The sequence below is a fragment of the Melozone crissalis genome, unplaced genomic scaffold (assembly GCF_028551555.1).
Source record: "Melozone crissalis strain CALT ecotype California unplaced genomic scaffold, PUWL_Pcris_2 ptg000004l_1, whole genome shotgun sequence".
NCBI classification, from domain to species: domain Eukaryota; kingdom Metazoa; phylum Chordata; class Aves; order Passeriformes; family Passerellidae; genus Melozone; species Melozone crissalis.
This window is the reverse complement of record NW_026535782.1, coordinates 12,692,349-12,709,920: the sequence shown is the minus strand read 5'-3', so window position 1 is coordinate 12,709,920 and position 17,572 is coordinate 12,692,349. Positions and strand designations below refer to the sequence as shown.

Below are 17,572 nucleotides of genomic sequence, written 5' to 3'. Positions count from 1 at the left end.
TCCACTATCTGCCTTTATCATTTTTACCTCCTCTTCTAAAAGTTTCATAAGTGCTTCACTGCCAGCGTCTATCAGCAGTTGACTAATAGTGGTGAATAAAATCTGTCATGTAGCATTTCATGTATTATTTGTAGATTTGTTCAGTTTTCCAGTACAAACATCACACAGAGCAAGTATTCTGAACTCCCAGAGAGTTGTCTGAATCAAGTGCTTTTGTATTTTGGGAAGAAGAAAACAAAACAAAAAAAAAAACCACAAGGAAAAGCATCCCATGATTTTCTCTCTAATGGCAAATTCGTTTGTTTTCTAATAACAGGTGAAATGAACCATTAATGGAAAGCTGGATCAGAAACTTTCCACCATTTATTTGGTCAAAGATAATGAACATAAAGTTAATAGTAGACTAACATTTAGTACGACAGTTTAATGAAGACTTGGTCAAATGCACTTCCTTCTTATTCCCCATTTTAGTTTGTATCAGCGAGTCAAGTTTCAGTTTAATGTTTAAACACTTAAGCATTTAGTAGGAATTCATTCCTTTGGTCAATGTACCAAAATGATTTGATCATGATGTCAAAATGATTACAGTGGTATCATTAACTTTTTAATGGGAGTAGAAAATTCTATAAATTTAATCATTGTCTTCAAACAATGCATGGAAGAATGAGCTGGAATAATCTCCTTCCAATCGTTGTCATGTAAAATATTTAATTTCCAGTTCTGCTTTGTCCCAGACAGGATCTTTGTCATTAAAATTAGAGCAGATTATGATATGTAATATATTTGGTGACATGTCGGGGTGGCACCACTTTGACCTTTTCAGTATTCCACATTTCATTTGGGAGCCTGTTTCTTCCCTTTTCTTCTATTACTGATCAAGAAATAGAAGTAGAACAGAGGGCCAATCAAACTGGAAATTAGAAACAAATGGTCAACATTATACTAAATAAGTACATTAAATTAATCTGTTTATTAAAATTTAGTAAAACCCAGCCCTTTTTCACCTCTCCTTTAAAAAACAATACAAGTAACAAACCAAAGGAACAAACTTTCCTATTTATATTTTCAAGTCTGCTACCTCACGTGTCTTCTCATACACTAAAATTTTTTCAAAAATTAATATATCAATATATTCCACACCCTTTTCCCAGTTGTTTGCTTTTCATTAGCTGATCTTCACATTGATTTTACTTCCAGTTGTTGGCTACTTATCTTAAGCAGGACATAAAGTGCTCAGCAAGGAGCTGAGCTGTCCTGTACATTTGTATGCCAGCTGCACAGGAGACACATTGTCCCAATTAGGTTCTCTTAATGCACTGTTCATTAACACAGACCTGGCAAGTTTTGCTGTTGTGTGCAGTCCTGTTGTGTGATGATTTTTGCAAACCTACACAGACTCTATAGTCAGATGCACTTCAGTTTCCACTTTAAAAGCATTTCCAGCCCTATGGCTCAGATGGAAAGTCTGAAGACAGTAGATAATAGGATCAGGCTGGAAGGGACAGTAAGAAATCATCCATTGAACCCAGCCCCAAGCAAGAGCTAAGTACACTTACACAATCACTGGGCAGGTGTTTGCCTAATGCATTCTCATGGATCCCTATCAATGGAGGTTCCAAAATGTCCCCAACTAAGCTGATATAGTACTTAATGTCTTAAACATTACAAGGGGCTTTCTTCAAACCTAGACAGAAGCATGCTAGAGATTATTAATTCCATTTTTTCTGTTTACATATACTGTATTTGAATGAACGAGTGGTCCTCCACCTCCCTGCAAAAGCCTATTTGAAAACACTTTCCATCACCTCTTCTTAGTCAACTCTTCCTCAGCTGAACTAAGCCCCCCTGTTTAGCTGTTCCTCACGAACCACATTTCTGAGATTTGCCCTTGCTTGCTTGAGGAGTTTCACTTTTTCTGAAGTGAGGGACAAAACCTGTACTGAGTCAAAATGACTTCCAACAAGTGACAGAAATTGGAGGATTACTCAAATTATTTTACAGATGGCATGTTCCATTAAAAATCAGGAATATAGGTTATCATTTACTGTCATCACTGTATCATTTCTTAAAATAGTATTTTATGACCATTCTGTTTGAATTCCTCATTGTAGAGATCCTTCTTGCCTTGTTGGTGTCTTAAATTTGTCCTTTTCCAGGTTGTATTTTCAGATTTGGACTCTAAGGTTTTCCTCTAGATACTCTCCTAGTCCTAGTCTTAGTCCTTCTGACCTGAAAGTAACCTCCAGATTTTACAGTAATCTTCATTCCAAGACCATCTGGGTTAAACATGAAAATATTGGCTAGTACCTGATCCAGCTTAAACAACTGCCAAGTAACACGCAACACATTCTTTCATTTAAACAGAAATCGTTGCTAATGGCTCTCTGAGAAAACTTTTCTAAATAGGTCTGCATCCAGCCTATTTACACCTAGATCACAATTGCCAATTTGTTCAGGAGAATATTATATGTGACAATTGAGATAACACTACAAAATTTGAGAGATGTGACACATCAATTGCTTTTTCTCCAGCTATAAGCTGTTTTCCTGTCAAAGAAAATTATTAGATGGATTTGATACTATTTGTTCTTGACAATTCTGCACTGGTTATCTGTCACGTCCCTGTGGTTACATACAATTTACCTGATTGTTTACCTGAGCATTTTTCTAGGAAATAAAAATTGCTTGTCTGTCCTGCCTCCCTCTGCTTTCTTTCTTTAGAACCATTGCAGTCCCTGATACCCACAACAGCTGGTAAGTTGCTGGGGGCACAGAGGTTGCCAAAAATCAAGTGTTCTAATACAAAACATATATCACAAGGGAAATAAAAATCAAACCACTAATCATGACTTATTATGCTTTTTGGTCTTACACAGATCTTATAATGTTTATACACCTATTGGTGATTTTAACAGCTTTGGATTCACAATCCTGTTAAAATATTTATCTATCTTATTCATGTTAATTATTTATCAAATAACAATGGTCTTTTTTTATTCCAGGATCAGTAGAGTTCCAGCTGACCCAAACTTAAGCAATTGTGATTATAAGGAAATTAAAGTTTTTGCTTGCATTCATCTGAAGTTCTCTCATACTCCTGGAAATGGGAAACAGTAAAAAGTCCTGTATTTTATCTGTTTACTTTTAGAACTCAGAACTAGCTGTGTCGCAGATGGTTTCAAGAAAAAATTGTTTTTCAGCCAATGAATTCAGTGGGTGTCTGGAGAAGCCTATCTATTTGCTATAGATGAACCATTTCTTTTAGGTATGAACTGTGAAAGAATTATCCATGCCTTTGATAACCCCAGAACAAAGCAACGTACAGTAGACAGCTTTGGCTCTCCCATGAACACACCTAGGAGCTGACAGCAATGACCAGAAGCTGGAAAAAGAACATTTATCAGTCAAACAAGTAAGCATATTGCATACACTGGTTCCCTAATGTCAAAAATAGCTGTAGTTTCATCCTACAACCAGGTTCTTGCAAGTTATCACTTACCTTTATGGTTCAAGCATAAGGACCTGAAACACACATGTGCCTTCCTATAGATAGAGATGCCCTCTGTATTCACATGCAGATAGTCAAAGTGGGAGGTATTATCATGTTTTCTCACCCAAGCTGATTCAAAAGAACTGGAGTTTATAGGTACATGCCCTATAAACCAAATCTAGTCGATTAACCCAGGCTTTCTGAGGAAGGACAGGAAAATTGTTTGTTATTTAACCCTGGAGAGTTGGTGAAAGACCAATTCCACCCTCTTTCAAACCACCTGCTACTCATCATCTTATTCCTTGGTGTCCAAAACTTACTGTTCTTGGGAAACTATTTTTTTTTCAGGCCAGAAAAAACTACGAAAGTGTGAAAAAAAAATTTTGAAAGGATCAAAGGGACTTAAATATACTTCTCAAAGCACCTGTATTTGTACAGCACATTTTATTATGAAGGAAAAATGGCAAGGTTATGTCTTTTACTTCAGAATGGAGGGGTTTGGTTGTTTTTAAAATTCATCAAAATTACAACCTCTAGGTTTATCTGTGCTCGAACACGGAAAAAGCTGGACCATAATTTTCCTAAACTGAATCAAAAACTGCATTTCCTCAAATCTGGCTGCAGTTCAGCATCTGGTTCCTTTTGGCCCTAAGTCATCAAGGAGCTTTCCTTTTCCAAAAAGGTTGAAGAGATATTTATTTCTTGCCTCTGTTCTTAAACTGCTGCCAGAATCGCCACCTTGGCAGAAACGCAAGAAGCAAAATCACCCACTTGGGTCCAGGTAAGCCACCCATAGGTGTTCTGATCACGCTGCAGACACCCAACCAGAACCCAGCAGCTATAAATACCAACCCTGGTAAGCACACACTCACCAATCTCTCTGGAGATCTGCGTGAACGCCTCCACGCCGCTCTCGCCATAGTTGCCTTCGGAAGCCAGCGTGGAGACATAGTTCCACCCCAGGGCTGTCACGATGTCCACCATGGCCTGGGCTTGGTACGAGTCGGGTGGCACCACGCGGGAGAAGAAGTCATACCTGGTGTTATCGCTCAGCTCGGGAGCTGTGGATGCATAGCTGATTTGAGGTATCTGCAAACAGAATGACAAGTCATGCAAGCCAATCTAATAACATTTTACACTACATCCTTGTACCTTTGAAAGGCTTGTAATAGATTATACACAGGCACTGCGCAGAACCAAATGTCTTGCTTTAATTAAATCAGCTGATCAGCAAGCGACTCGGATTTTGTGTAATGTCAGTCAAGCTTCATTGTGTAACACTCTCACCAAGAAATAATGCATTCAGCTGTACTCCAGATGTCATGACTCTTGACATATAAACACAACTTCTTTTTTTTTTATTCTGGCCCTAATAGAAAAAAGTGAAGTAAAAAAATAGGGGGGGAGGGGAGGAAAAAGGAAGAACTCGTACCATTACTACAGAAAATGAAAAGGTCAGTTATGATGACTGCAATTCTTGAAATTTGACAAGTAAAATGTGGATGACTTCCATTGCTTTGTTTTATTCATGTACACAAAAATTTGTGTTCTCATTTTATAACTGTTTTTCAAGCTTTCTCTGCCACAGGTTTTCCTTTTCCAGTATTAATAGTTCATTTTGTGCGACTTAAGAATATGAAGGCTATATATTAAACAGCAAAAGCTATCCGATCTGATAAAAAAAACCCTAAAAAATTGTATATGATATATATGAACACAGAAATATATATACATATATATTCAAATACATATGATATCCATATACAGAAGGAGAAAGCTTATAAGGATGGTAAATTTTGTAGAAAACACCTCAACATTCTTAGTAGAAAGAAACCTAAATAACTGGAACACATTTTAAAATACATTATTATTCTCTTAGGAAAAAAAGAAGAGTGGTTTTCTGTTAACTCTTGTCTTATACAGATGGTTCAGCAGTGTCCAGAAAAGACATTGTAAGCAATACTCACTTATTTTGAAGAATAATTTTGTTGCAAGAAAATTTAATTAACATTTATGTTAAGTTAAAAGGAGAATTATTTTCTTATTATAAATGGTAAAACTGATTAAACAGTCATTAGCTTGAAATAAAAGATATTCCAAATATTGCACTGCATTGTGATCTGTATTAATAAGAGGTGTTTAATTCATAAAACAGTCCTCAAGAAAGCAATCTGAATGGAGTTCCTAAGTTAATTTTGTTGAGAGCCAAACTGAGCAGCGCCAGGCAAGAGGTGTTCTGGTAAATACTCTCTGTCACACTGGATGTCAGAGTAGAAGGTTGCAGCGCAGCTGTTATATCCTGTTCAGTGCTTCTTCATCAGTGCAGACTAAAAAATTATTCTGGGGCAAATGTAAGGAATTCAGAGTCTGGTCATTAACCAAACCTGCACAGACAGTGCAGATATATTTGCACAGCCTGAATAAACAGTTAACTGCCTAAGGCTTGGCACAATCATTTCTCAGTCAGAAACTAACAAAATAAACTCTTATGTATCTTGGCTGTATCCTTCTTTAACAAATTTTCTACACATGGAATTTCTGGAAACTCAGAACAAAATCTGAAATGTTATAATAACAACTGAAGAGAACAGAAATGAAAAAGAGAGGGAGGATCACAGAAAAGTTAGAGCTTGTATTTCATGAAAATCAATATTACAAAAAAGAAAAAATATACCAAGCAAAACTAAAGGATAAATTGTTCTTACAAAATTTGCCTTGAATAAATTCCCTTTCTTTCAGAAAGTGTTTGAAACATTTTTATCTCTTCACAACAAAATATTTTTGGCCTGTAATAAGACAATTATGCATATTTGCAGCACATATCATTACCTTTCCACACTTGTTCTATTACTCTCTAAAATAATGTAAAAAAAGACGTAAAAACAATAAAGACAACCTCTGTGATTTTACTCATTTTGCTCCTTGTTGTTACATTTCTCAAATATTATGCCATTGTTCCTTTGCTGAAGGTTATTTCATCAATAATGTCAACACAACCAACACCAGTAAGAAATATTTAGACTGATACTCTGGCAGTGAAAATCCTGAAGCCCAGACTTACATTCCTTTACTCTCTCAGTTCATTTTTCTTCAGGCATGAGATGAAGAACAAACTCTAGATGTGTGTTTGTAGGAGAATTGTTGGTTCAACCACAGCAATGAGATGTTTCAGATCAATAGAGATATTTTATGTACTACAAATATCACTTTTTTGGAGTCCTGGAAAATGCAGAGGTGAGCTATTCCTTTCCTACTTTTCAGCTCTTTGCAGTTCAACTTCTTCCCTAGAGTTATTCTGGATAACAATGAAAATGGAAAGCAAATACAGCACAAACACAATACTCTGAAATCACTGGGCACACTGGTAAGCTTAACTCACCACTGCTTTATAACATCTGCCAGCTTTTCACTAGCAGCAAAGAACAATATGCCACATGAAAGTAGGGAGGAAGACACTCTCTAAATAGCAAACCAACCTTAAGTTTGGAGAGAAAAAAAGCAGTTCTTGCAATTAAATATCTAATTATTTTCCTCATTTCTTTTTGTATATGTCCCTCATGGTTATAAACAACACCCCTGTCAAGAATTTTCTCCCCAGAATTGTATAACTCCCACCCAGAAATGCTTCATGGACTTCTTTTTCTGGAAGCAGTTTATGCAAAAGTAAATAGTAACTTCATTTCTTGCATGCTTTTAAATGTGCAATTTTATATAGGGGAGCTCTGAAAAATAGCTCTAAAATTTGAGAATTTGGTTTATGTTCCAGTTACATAGGAAGTAAAAAGACTTAGCAAAGACATTTTTTGGCATGAGGTCAAATTCTTTGGATTTAGTGGTTCAATAATCCATGAATGAAAAATATATACATTAAAATATAACAACTCTACTTATGGACTGTAGGTTTAATAAAGCATTTTACATTTCCCCAAGTACATTTTACAAGATGGAGCATAGTGCTGCCTAAGCAAGGGAACTGTTATGCTCTATCAATTCAGTAATGTGTGTTTTTTAAACTCCCTAAACACAGACTGAATTCCTAGTTTAAGTTCCACTGGTCTCTTGAGACATAAATTTGCATTTTGAAAGAAACCTTTAAAGAATGAGAAATCTAGAATAAGAAATAAAACTTTATCTAATTTTTAAAATTAAATACAATATCTGCAACATCTGCACTGTATTTAAGTGGCATATATTAGTATTAATGGTATATTTCCTTCTCTTTGGGGGAAAAAAAATTGATTATATAACCACATTTGAATTGGTTCTTGCACAGCATCTGTCACATTCACTGACAGTTGCTGAAAGCATTCATGTTTGACTGTTCATTGATATAATTTTTGTATTCTTTCCTGCCCCATGGTTTGGCCACTGTCTCACATTAACCTATAAGTTGCTGATAAGCTCAACTTCTAGTGGGTAACAGACTTGAAATCTTTGAAATTATAAGTTAATTCATAGAACCCCTATTTTTATTATTTTTAAACCTTAAGCTATCAACCTTAATGTTGAAAACAAAAAAGATACTAGTGTGATGTTTTAAAACAATATCCAGTTTTAGTTTCATACTGGTCTTAACCACAATACCTGCTGAAACTACTTATGATCTCTCTGTTCTTCAATCCAAGTCAGTGGTGGCTTCATTTCCACCTATTTTTCAGTCACTGGCATCAAAAAACTATTCAGCCTGCTTAAAAATAAAACAATTTGGAGAAAAACAAACAAAACTAAACCCAAACACACACACCCCAAAAAAAAATTATTGATAACTAAGCAGAACACCTAATCCTTGAAGATTAATTCAAGCCAAAATTAGCAGTCCAGAAGAGTCTGTTTTTCAGCGACCTATCTGTATATCTATATCTCCTAGCTGATTTCTCTAAAGGTTTCCCCTTCCCAGAGGATTAGAGAAGATGAAGCAGGTACTTTCAAGTGACCATCCACAAGCATGACTGTGGCAGCAGTTAAGGAAGAATGACATCAGCACAAGACCAGCACCAAGCATTACTACAAATCAGACTTGTGCTCCCTCATGGAGGAAGTGTGGACAGCTTCAGGGTGCCAAAGGCAGCTAATGGAACTGTACATTTATTTCAGCCAAGCGGTAAACTACTTTCAGCTCCTCACACACTGAAAACAAAAACCACCCTCTACACTCCTGAATCCAGGACTATTCATAGAGGAACATCCCTATGGATGGAGGTGTAGGGGTTCCAATGTTGGGGTCCAAACCCCAGAACACAGAAGAGCTGCACTGAAGATGACAGAGGAAACAACATGACCTAGTTGTGCCCTTCCAGAAGACTGTCTTCACCAAAGCAGGCAGATTTAACATGCTTTCTCTTGAATTACATGCTCTCCAAGTTTAAGGCAAAAGTTCACTACAACCCTTTTACTGAGCTTTCAAATCCATTTGCATGCTACATTTGACAACGTAAAGCATCAGCTGGCCATTTCATATGCCATCTTCCTTTACGCAGTCTTCCAGCTGAAAGCATGATTTGGGAACAAAATAGCAGACAGTGAAATGAGCAAAGCTCATAACGAAAAAGACTTGAGAAAGAAATCACTATCAATTTTAAAAATTAGACATTATCAGTTTCACTCAGAGCAGTAACTATGTTGTACAGTCACCAAGAGTAATGAGCTTAAATCACTCACATCTTCAGTTTCACTACCCACTCAGTCCTATCATCACTAACTTTAACAGATCAACTAGCATTTTATTTTTCTTTTCCATTCTCTCATCACTGAGCCCTTTTTTTTTAGGAATATTAGAAATAGCACATTAAAAATAGTAGTAATTGCAACTAAAACAAGTGAAGCCAATAAACTCTAAGTTAATGACTACTCAGTATCAGCTGGCATTTTACCACCAACTAATACAGCTAGGAAAGGAGTTAAAGTACTCTGAATAAAATTTGACTGTGGAAACATGTTTTCAACTTGATGATTTTTTGAATTTTAAATGTCTATCATTAATCATTAATGGCCCTGTCTCTTCAAGATTTTTATTCCCTCTTCTGTACAGCAAGAAAGAGTTCTTTTTGAGTCCAAAAAATTCACAGCAGTGAAATGAATCCTCAGGGCCTAGATATTGAACAGTTGCAGGAGGAGAGCCAAGGTCACCAAGCTTAGGCTATTAGTGACATTTTTAAATTGCCATCAGCCAGAGCACCATCTTAGTTTGCTTTTGCTGCTGAAAAACATCAGCCTGCAACGCAGTAATGCCAAAGCCATTCAGGAAGGACATTCAAGATTCAAAAGAGTTTGATAAAGCTTAATAACATCCTACTGTATACCAAACAATGCTGAAAACATCTTTTATTATTATTAACTATAGGAGAAGGTGAAATGCACCCTGGAACATTTCTCTAATATAAAGGGAGCCTGGGATATTAATTCAACTGTTCTACACACTCTGTAGAACAATAGTGTAAACAGCTCCACATCTTCCATGTATCTCACAATCCCACTCACTTTGGCTAGACATCATTATCAAGACACTTCAAGTTCAACTTCCTCCTATGATGGATTCATCCTTCCCTGTTGTCTTCTAATTGCCAAAGTTCCCATACCTGCTCAGCGATTTCTCATGGCCATCTCCTCACAGCACTGACTCCTTTTTCACAGCACAACCAACAAATTCCATCTCTCTCCTCACCCAGCTAACCCACTCTTTTGTAGCCCTTGTCTTCTTACTGGACACAGCTGCGGCCTGTTAAGGGCAGGCCTGTTCCTAATCTTTGGTGATTGGTACAGCTGCAACTCTTCAGGTGTGAGACTGCCTTCTGCACTATTTTCTTATATTCTATCCCTCCACACCTCCCTCTGTGACAAACACTGGAGAGGTCACCCATGCCACCACTAGATACCTCGTTTCATTCATTTCAGAATTAACCAATATTAAATCACGCTGTGAGACCCAACGCATTAAGACTCAGTAATGCCTTTGGAGAGGTGAGATGGCCCCTTCAATGCCCACAGCAGGCTGACACCTTGACAACTCCACCAGCTACAAATCAGCTGTGCTAGAGCTGATGTTATGCAAAAGTTTCAATATATGAAGTTTTTTTGAATCAGTCTCGTTCCATAGATTTTACTGTGAGGAGGAGTGATCTACAACAATATACTTTCCCAGTAGACAAATTCATGTATTCATTTATATTTATAAACTTGGGCAATTCTAATCTATATTTATTTAGATGAATACATTTTCCTTGGATGTTAAGGACCCTCAATGACAATATTTATGTGTCAAGCGATGCATGTTGTTCAGGAATTACCACTAAATTATATCTCACCCCCAAAAAAATTATGTTGATACTAACTTGAGCAAAAGCAAGAAAACACAATTATGTTTTTCACCCAGATGAATAGGATTTAAAATGCAGTTCTTTCATAAAGGTTTAGTAGAATTTGAAAAGCTTTGGAAACAGAAAAAAGAAAAACATAATCAGAAAGCTGTCATTAGCTGATTTCACTTAGTAGGCAGGACTTTTTTAAACCCATTTGAATTATTCCAAGTCATTCTATTTGCAGTAAACATCATAGCAGCTCCTGTCAAGGGTGCTTGCAATTCATACACCTAATGAAGAGGAGGCAATGGATACACCACTTCAAATGTTTTGGAAGTTACACATATATTTGTACAGGCTTGTGTGCAAAGATATGGGGTTTTGTGATAAAATGCAACATTGCTATTTTTTGCCCCAAATACAGAAAGAAAAGGGATCTATCATACCTAAATGCTTCTGAGCTGGAACAGGTAGATTATTGTGCTTTTTTCTTTCTATTTGTCTTTCACAGAGTTTACTCCTGCTGCCAGTTACCTTCTGAAGACATATTCCTGAACAGAATATAATTTCAATGATCAGCACTGATATTTTCATGAAAGCACATAAATGAGGATCAACACAGCTCCATTTGTTGCCAACAAAATTATTTCTGCAAACATCATAACCTGGTCTGGTATGTGAAAAATTGCAGACACAGATGCAATCGCTAGCCCAGTGGAAATATGGGCGTAAAATCAAACATGTAAATCCTCTTTCATTACTGATTTTCTCTTTTTTTTTCCCTCTCCACTACAAACAAAGTAATTACCTATCATACTTATTTCTGAGGATATTGCTGGTGGTCAAATGGCTAGCAACTACAGTAGTCTGAATAAACTGAATTACCCTAGTAGAGTAATTTTTTTTTTTGGTTACTACATGTAATTGTACAGTGTCAGATAATGGGCTGAAAAACTATTAAAGCTCCATTGCATCACCACTGGCCAGAAAGTATCTTTCACAAAGTCTAACAAGAAATCCTACAGCAAGAGTATTTCAGTTTATGACCTGCCAGTCTGCCCTGGTAGAACAGGATGTGACAAAGGAAGAATGTATATAATAAAAAGTACTTAATAAAAAGTGTTTGAATTCAATTAGGTTCATTCCAGTGGGTTGAAGTAGGTCAGGGACTCATTATAAGTCATTACTTTTAATTATACACAAGGGATACTATAGAAAATAATGATGATATGATATCCCAATCTCAAATCCCACAACAGATGCAGCATCTAAAAAATATATTCATCACTACAGGAAGTATGGGGTGCACTTTAGGGCAAAACATTAAAAGAATATTTATGCATTAGGAACATTTTTACAGCTGAAGTACATCTTGTCACACTGTGCAACACTGTGTAACTCCAGAAGGATGAGAATCCATCTAAGGGGACAGCTTGAATTGTCATCAATATTCTATGCAAGGGAGACTATTGATAAATGTTAACAATGGAATTTTCTCAGTGTGGGAGTTCAATACCATTATTTCCACATCATGTTAAATCCTCGGGTTTTCCTCTCTGAAAACCAACTGAGCCAAGCAGTTGCACATTCAATTATCCACCATCTTTAGGCAGGCTCTTTCTAAATATTTTAAGCCCAGCTGAGGTCCAGGCACTGAATGATAAACTGAAGAAGCAGCAGATCAAATGAGAAATATTCATACTGAGATCAAATTGCGAGGAGGGGGGATGGAGGGGATCTTGAGCTTGGGAATTGCTGGTAGCTCTTCCTTTACAGAACCCTCTGTTCTCCAATCACCAGATCAAACAGAAAGCCAAGGATGGTCAGATAGCTTTAGGGACTTCTTAAACTATTAAAATTCCCTTTCTACTTGTCAGGGAAACCCACACTTAATTATGTGTATCAATACATTAGACTTGTGTCAGACTCTGCTGAGCACAGTGTGAACTCTGATATTTCAGTTTTTCTAGCTCTACTTTCCTCATTAGAGCTTGTGATGTCAGTGTCTGGAACTCTAATCTCTTTTGATGAGTTTGAGAAAAATATACAGAAAATGTGCATTCCTTTTCATTTGAACTAGGAAAGCCAACTTTTTATTATTATTCAGCAATAACAAATTTAGCTAGTAGGTCAGAGTATCCCTCAGCCAAAATCAGGTTTCCTTTACATTTATTTGATAATTTGTACCATAGAGAGCACAGCAAGCAATTTCAGAGGCTTGCCCATGGGGACATGCACTCATTCATGGAAATTTTTCTGATTACAGAGACCATCACTATGGAAGGAAGTATGAGACACAGGAAGCAAGGGAAAAGCATTGGAACAGACTGCCCAGGGAGGTGGTGGAGTCCCCATTCCTGGGGAGTTCAAGACTGAAAAACATGGCACTTAGTGCTGTGCTCTGGTTGACAGGGTGGTGATCAAAGGTTGGACTGAACGACCTCAGAGGTCTTTTCCAACCTTAATGAAGGTTGGGAAGGGAGAGTGAAGGGGAGAGTGCTCTTTCCAGGATGCAAGATGGGAAGCTCTGCCAAAGGAACAGCTCTGATCTTTGCATTCACTTTCAGTGCTGCAAGGCCACCCCAGCTTACACCACTGCCTGAGCAGCAGCGCTCCCTTTCGCCACCCATGCTGCCACCTTAACATCATGAGATACAAGAGATCAAAATATATCATGAGGAGGAAAAGTAAATTTTGTATTCCTGACAGCTCTGTCCACCGTAGTGGACAACGTGAAGCGATGTAAACAGGGCTCAGCTGGCCAGACAGATAGGTGCAGTGCTCTAGTGGGTGCCCTCAGATGTTCCACAGTACACTGCCTGCACTTCAGCTATGGCTCAGAAAACCCAGCCTTCCAGTAACCTCTCTGTTCCAGGCTAAAGGCTTGGATACCACGTATCAGAATGCATTAAGAAAATCCCCACTGAGAAAATCCATAGCTATGGATTCCTTTCGCAGCACACACAATTCATATGGGATTATAAAGCACCATCTTAAATCCATATACTACAGACTTAGAAGAAGGGAAATTAAAAGTATTCTTGTTTTGTTTGCCTTCAGATGAACTTTCTTTCATTCTTAGAACAATCAGACTTGGCTGATAAACAACTTTACCTTGAGTTTTTAACATTAAAAGGTATAAAACATTAGACAGTGCCAAATGATTTCCAAAAAGTTCGATATTTCCTGTATTAACACAGTGAAATGCTAAGTCCAGTTGCTACCAGTAGAAAAGTTGAAAAGCAAAAGCATTTATGAAGGAAAATGAGGTGGAGGGCAACAAAGCAAAAATACTGATTACTTTAATTATGTGATAAAAATGATTCAGATAGAAGGAATAACCTAGTGTTCTCTTTCCTTGTGCCTAACAGTGTCAGTGTCTTAACTCTTCCAAAGTACAACCTGGCTGTCAAGGGGTAATATTACTTGTCCCCTTTGAAAATCCCAGGCTTGCAACACAGAAAAGCAAATGTAACTAAATTATCCACCATCTGGGGATTGTTCAAAATAATAACTATCCAATCTTAGACTAGAAAAAAGAAGCCTTGTAATTTGGGCTCAGAAGTACATTGTACAAAGTACAAAAACATGCCTTGTCCTCTACACCCCTCAAAAAGCTATATTGAAACCTGCATGTCCAAGCACAAACAGGGACTTAGTGCCCACAGTCTCCACTGAGGTATCCTGCAGACAGACTTTGGGGTCTTGATGATGAACATGGGAATCTGCAGACTGCTCCACAGCCAAAGAAGCATAGCAGCACAAACAGTGCTAAGATTAGCAAAACAATCAAATTTGACAAATACTTGTATTTCATAAATTTTGCCATTCTGTTAGAATAGGTACAGCCTTACAAATGATACTCAACACACAAGAAGAGATCACAACACAAGGAGGCTGTGCCTATGGTCAGAGGTATGAGATACCTTTGAAGTTGGAACTTATCCACCACATTTTGTCCCTGTCAGCAGCCATGAGTAAAGTTTCCAAAAAGTAATGATTGTCATAAAAGTCAGGAACTCAGAAGAAATTATATTTTTATATAAAGTACTTTATGTATGTATAATATACATATGCACACACATATTTGATATGTTGGACCATTTTTCTTTCCTTTCTTTTAGAGTAATTAGTGGTTTATACTCCCTCACTGAGGAGGCTACCCAAATTTTATTTCTAAGCTGATATTGTTGCTGACTCAAATTGAACAAGATGAGCTTTAAGAAAAGCACAGCCTGAGAGGAATAAGATCACTTGAAGAAACAGAAACCTTGCAGAAGTGCCTTACCTGTACAGCAGTATATTCTCTATTTAAAGGAGATAATTGGAATACAGAGGAAATATTTTTATTAGTGTTATTTCTTATTGAATTAATCTCTATATATAGTCACATATTCCTAACACTTTCTCCTTTTTCCTTATATCTCATTCTTACTTTTTTTCCTCAGACATTTCAAGAGCCACTAGATCCCTCCTGCTCCTTTCAGGAACTCTGTCTCTTTTCTCTACACGAACACCTTCTTCCCCTTTTCCTTTACACCTATTCTCCCTACCTCTTCTCACTCTCTCTTCTTCAACCAAAACTTGATTCAAGTCAGAAGAAAAAATAGACAGTAGCTGTTTCCTAAAGAGGGATTTAGGATACTTGGTTTGAGCTCTGCTTCTCTCCTTTGGCAGCTCATATGCAGAGATACTCAGTAGAAAAGGCAAAGTCTTCTGTAAAATGCAGCTGGACAGGGTCACTCCTCACTCTCATCTACTGACTAAGGCTTCCTTCCCCACAATAGATATTTTTGTGGACATAGTCTCAATGCAGTCAGAGAGCAAAGTCAGCAAAAGCAGCATTTCATGTAGGAAAAAAGCCTATATTGGATGAGCATTTCACAATTGCTGTAAATTCTCCGTTTCCCTATTTTTATTCATTGCAATTTTACTACAAATCAGTTTACTGTTATCACCACCATACAGCCTTGTTTGAGTGTGCTAGCCTTAGCCTTCCTGGCCAGTGCAATGGAGATTTCCTCCCTAGCTATGACTCTCCAATATCTCCAAGTCCAAAAACAGAGTGATATATAAGTCCTTTTGAAGGTTCTTAAAAGTCCCCCTCAGTTAGCTTGATCCTGTAAGTCTGGCCACACCATCAACATCCTACTTCAGCAGCTCAGCAGGATGATGAAAGAAGAGGGCCTGAGGAGCTTTCAATAAGTTCAAAAGCTCCCCCACTCAATTTTTTCCCATTTCAGCAATCCCAGTAACAGCTCACATTTCTGACAGCATGTCAGTAGTCAGAGCAGAGCTTGCTGATGACCACTTTCAGTGCCCTGAGAAGCAGCTCTCCTGCCTGCCCTCTCACCAGCAGGGATCTGCTCACCTTTGCCATTCAGCACGGCCAGGGAGTGCTGAAGTGGTTGAAATACCCATGTCAGCCCACAATGTGTTTCACAGAATTTCTGTATTTCTTTAGCAGAATGAGAAATCAATTGGTTCTGTTCTGCCCAAATATTGGTAACCTTAACACTCATCAACTGCTGAAGATTTTTTGGTATGGCTGATGCAAAACATTGCTATTTAAATCCAGCTTTTTTTGTTCCAAAGACAACCCCATGCTTTCCTGACAGTGCTTCAGTCTGCAGTGCATCAGTGCAATTTTTGGAAACCTCTCCTATACTGTGCACAAATGATTTGTATTAGGGACTAGAGTGCCACTGTACTACTTCTGAATACTACAGCAGCTTTTGATGAGTGAACATCTTTTATTTTGAAATTGTCCTCCCTCAGTCTGTTGCTGCATATGTTAAAAGACCCCATCAAAAGCAAAATTACACTAAACTAGATTTAAAAGTGTCAAGTGCATTGAATAAACACTGGAGACATCAAAAGCCTGAGTGGATGCTCCTGACAACAAGTGGTGTGGGAATGCCAGCCTGTGCTGAGCTTGATAAAATTCCATTCTGTCTACTTACAGAAATTGCTTCACAAATATATTTCTGCATATCAGTGTCACCTATCCAGTTCCAGGCACTAGAAGAATTGGTTTAAAATTGCCAACTGAAAGATATCAACACTTTTTTTTTTTTCCCATGGAGTATCAATGTCATCCACATCTCTTTCAAAGAAGAAAAAAAATAAAAGAAAAAACAACCAAACAACCCACACAACTTTGAAGCATTTGTTTTTGATGTGTTTAGTCTGTCTTCTCTTTCACAGTTTGCAGTCTTACTTTTTAATCACAAAGGCTACAAAGGACTGAGGTTTATTGAAACAGAATTTGGGAGTTCTGTCAACATGTGAGTTGCCTACATAGAAGAAGTTCATTACCTTGGAATGGGATTCATATAATATTTACTGAGTTAGCCAACTGAAATACCAAGCAAGAGATGTGCCCAAGATCTTACTACTTTTGTAGCCCAAAGTCATCTTCAACCCACCAGAGGGGTTCAGATATCTTTTCTAAAAAGAAGTCTGAAGATAAGGATAATGTTGACAACTCTATTTAGATTTTCTTAGGAAATGTTAGTTGCCACTAAGCCCACATTTATACACTTGCATCTTCTCTTGAGATGCATTTCTTCTGTGTAGGGCTAATGGGAGATCAAGTTCCTTTCCTCTAGGTCAGAAACCAATACAGACAGAGTTTTAGCAAAAGCCAGAGTGAAACATGGCTCTTACATCACCTTTAGCATGCATCCAGCCAGAACCAGATCTCCCAAAGGATTGTTCTGAAGCACTGGCCAGACTGAGATAGGAAAGATGCTCTCACCCTCCCATGGTAGCAAGGTTCTGCATG

At 37.5% G+C, this 17,572-nt stretch overlaps 1 protein-coding gene across 2 annotated transcripts in view; it reads right to left on the bottom strand.

The window, feature by feature from the left end:
- GRM8 (glutamate metabotropic receptor 8) overlaps window positions 1-17,572 on the bottom strand; it is a 306,821-nt gene that overhangs the window by 244,485 nt on the left and 44,764 nt on the right. For both annotated transcript variants that reach the window (XM_054280971.1, XM_054280962.1), the window contains exon 2: window positions 4,363-4,579. In XM_054280971.1, coding sequence (XP_054136946.1) covers window positions 4,363-4,579 — 217 coding nt within the window. The remainder of the gene's footprint in view (window positions 1-4,362; window positions 4,580-17,572) is intronic.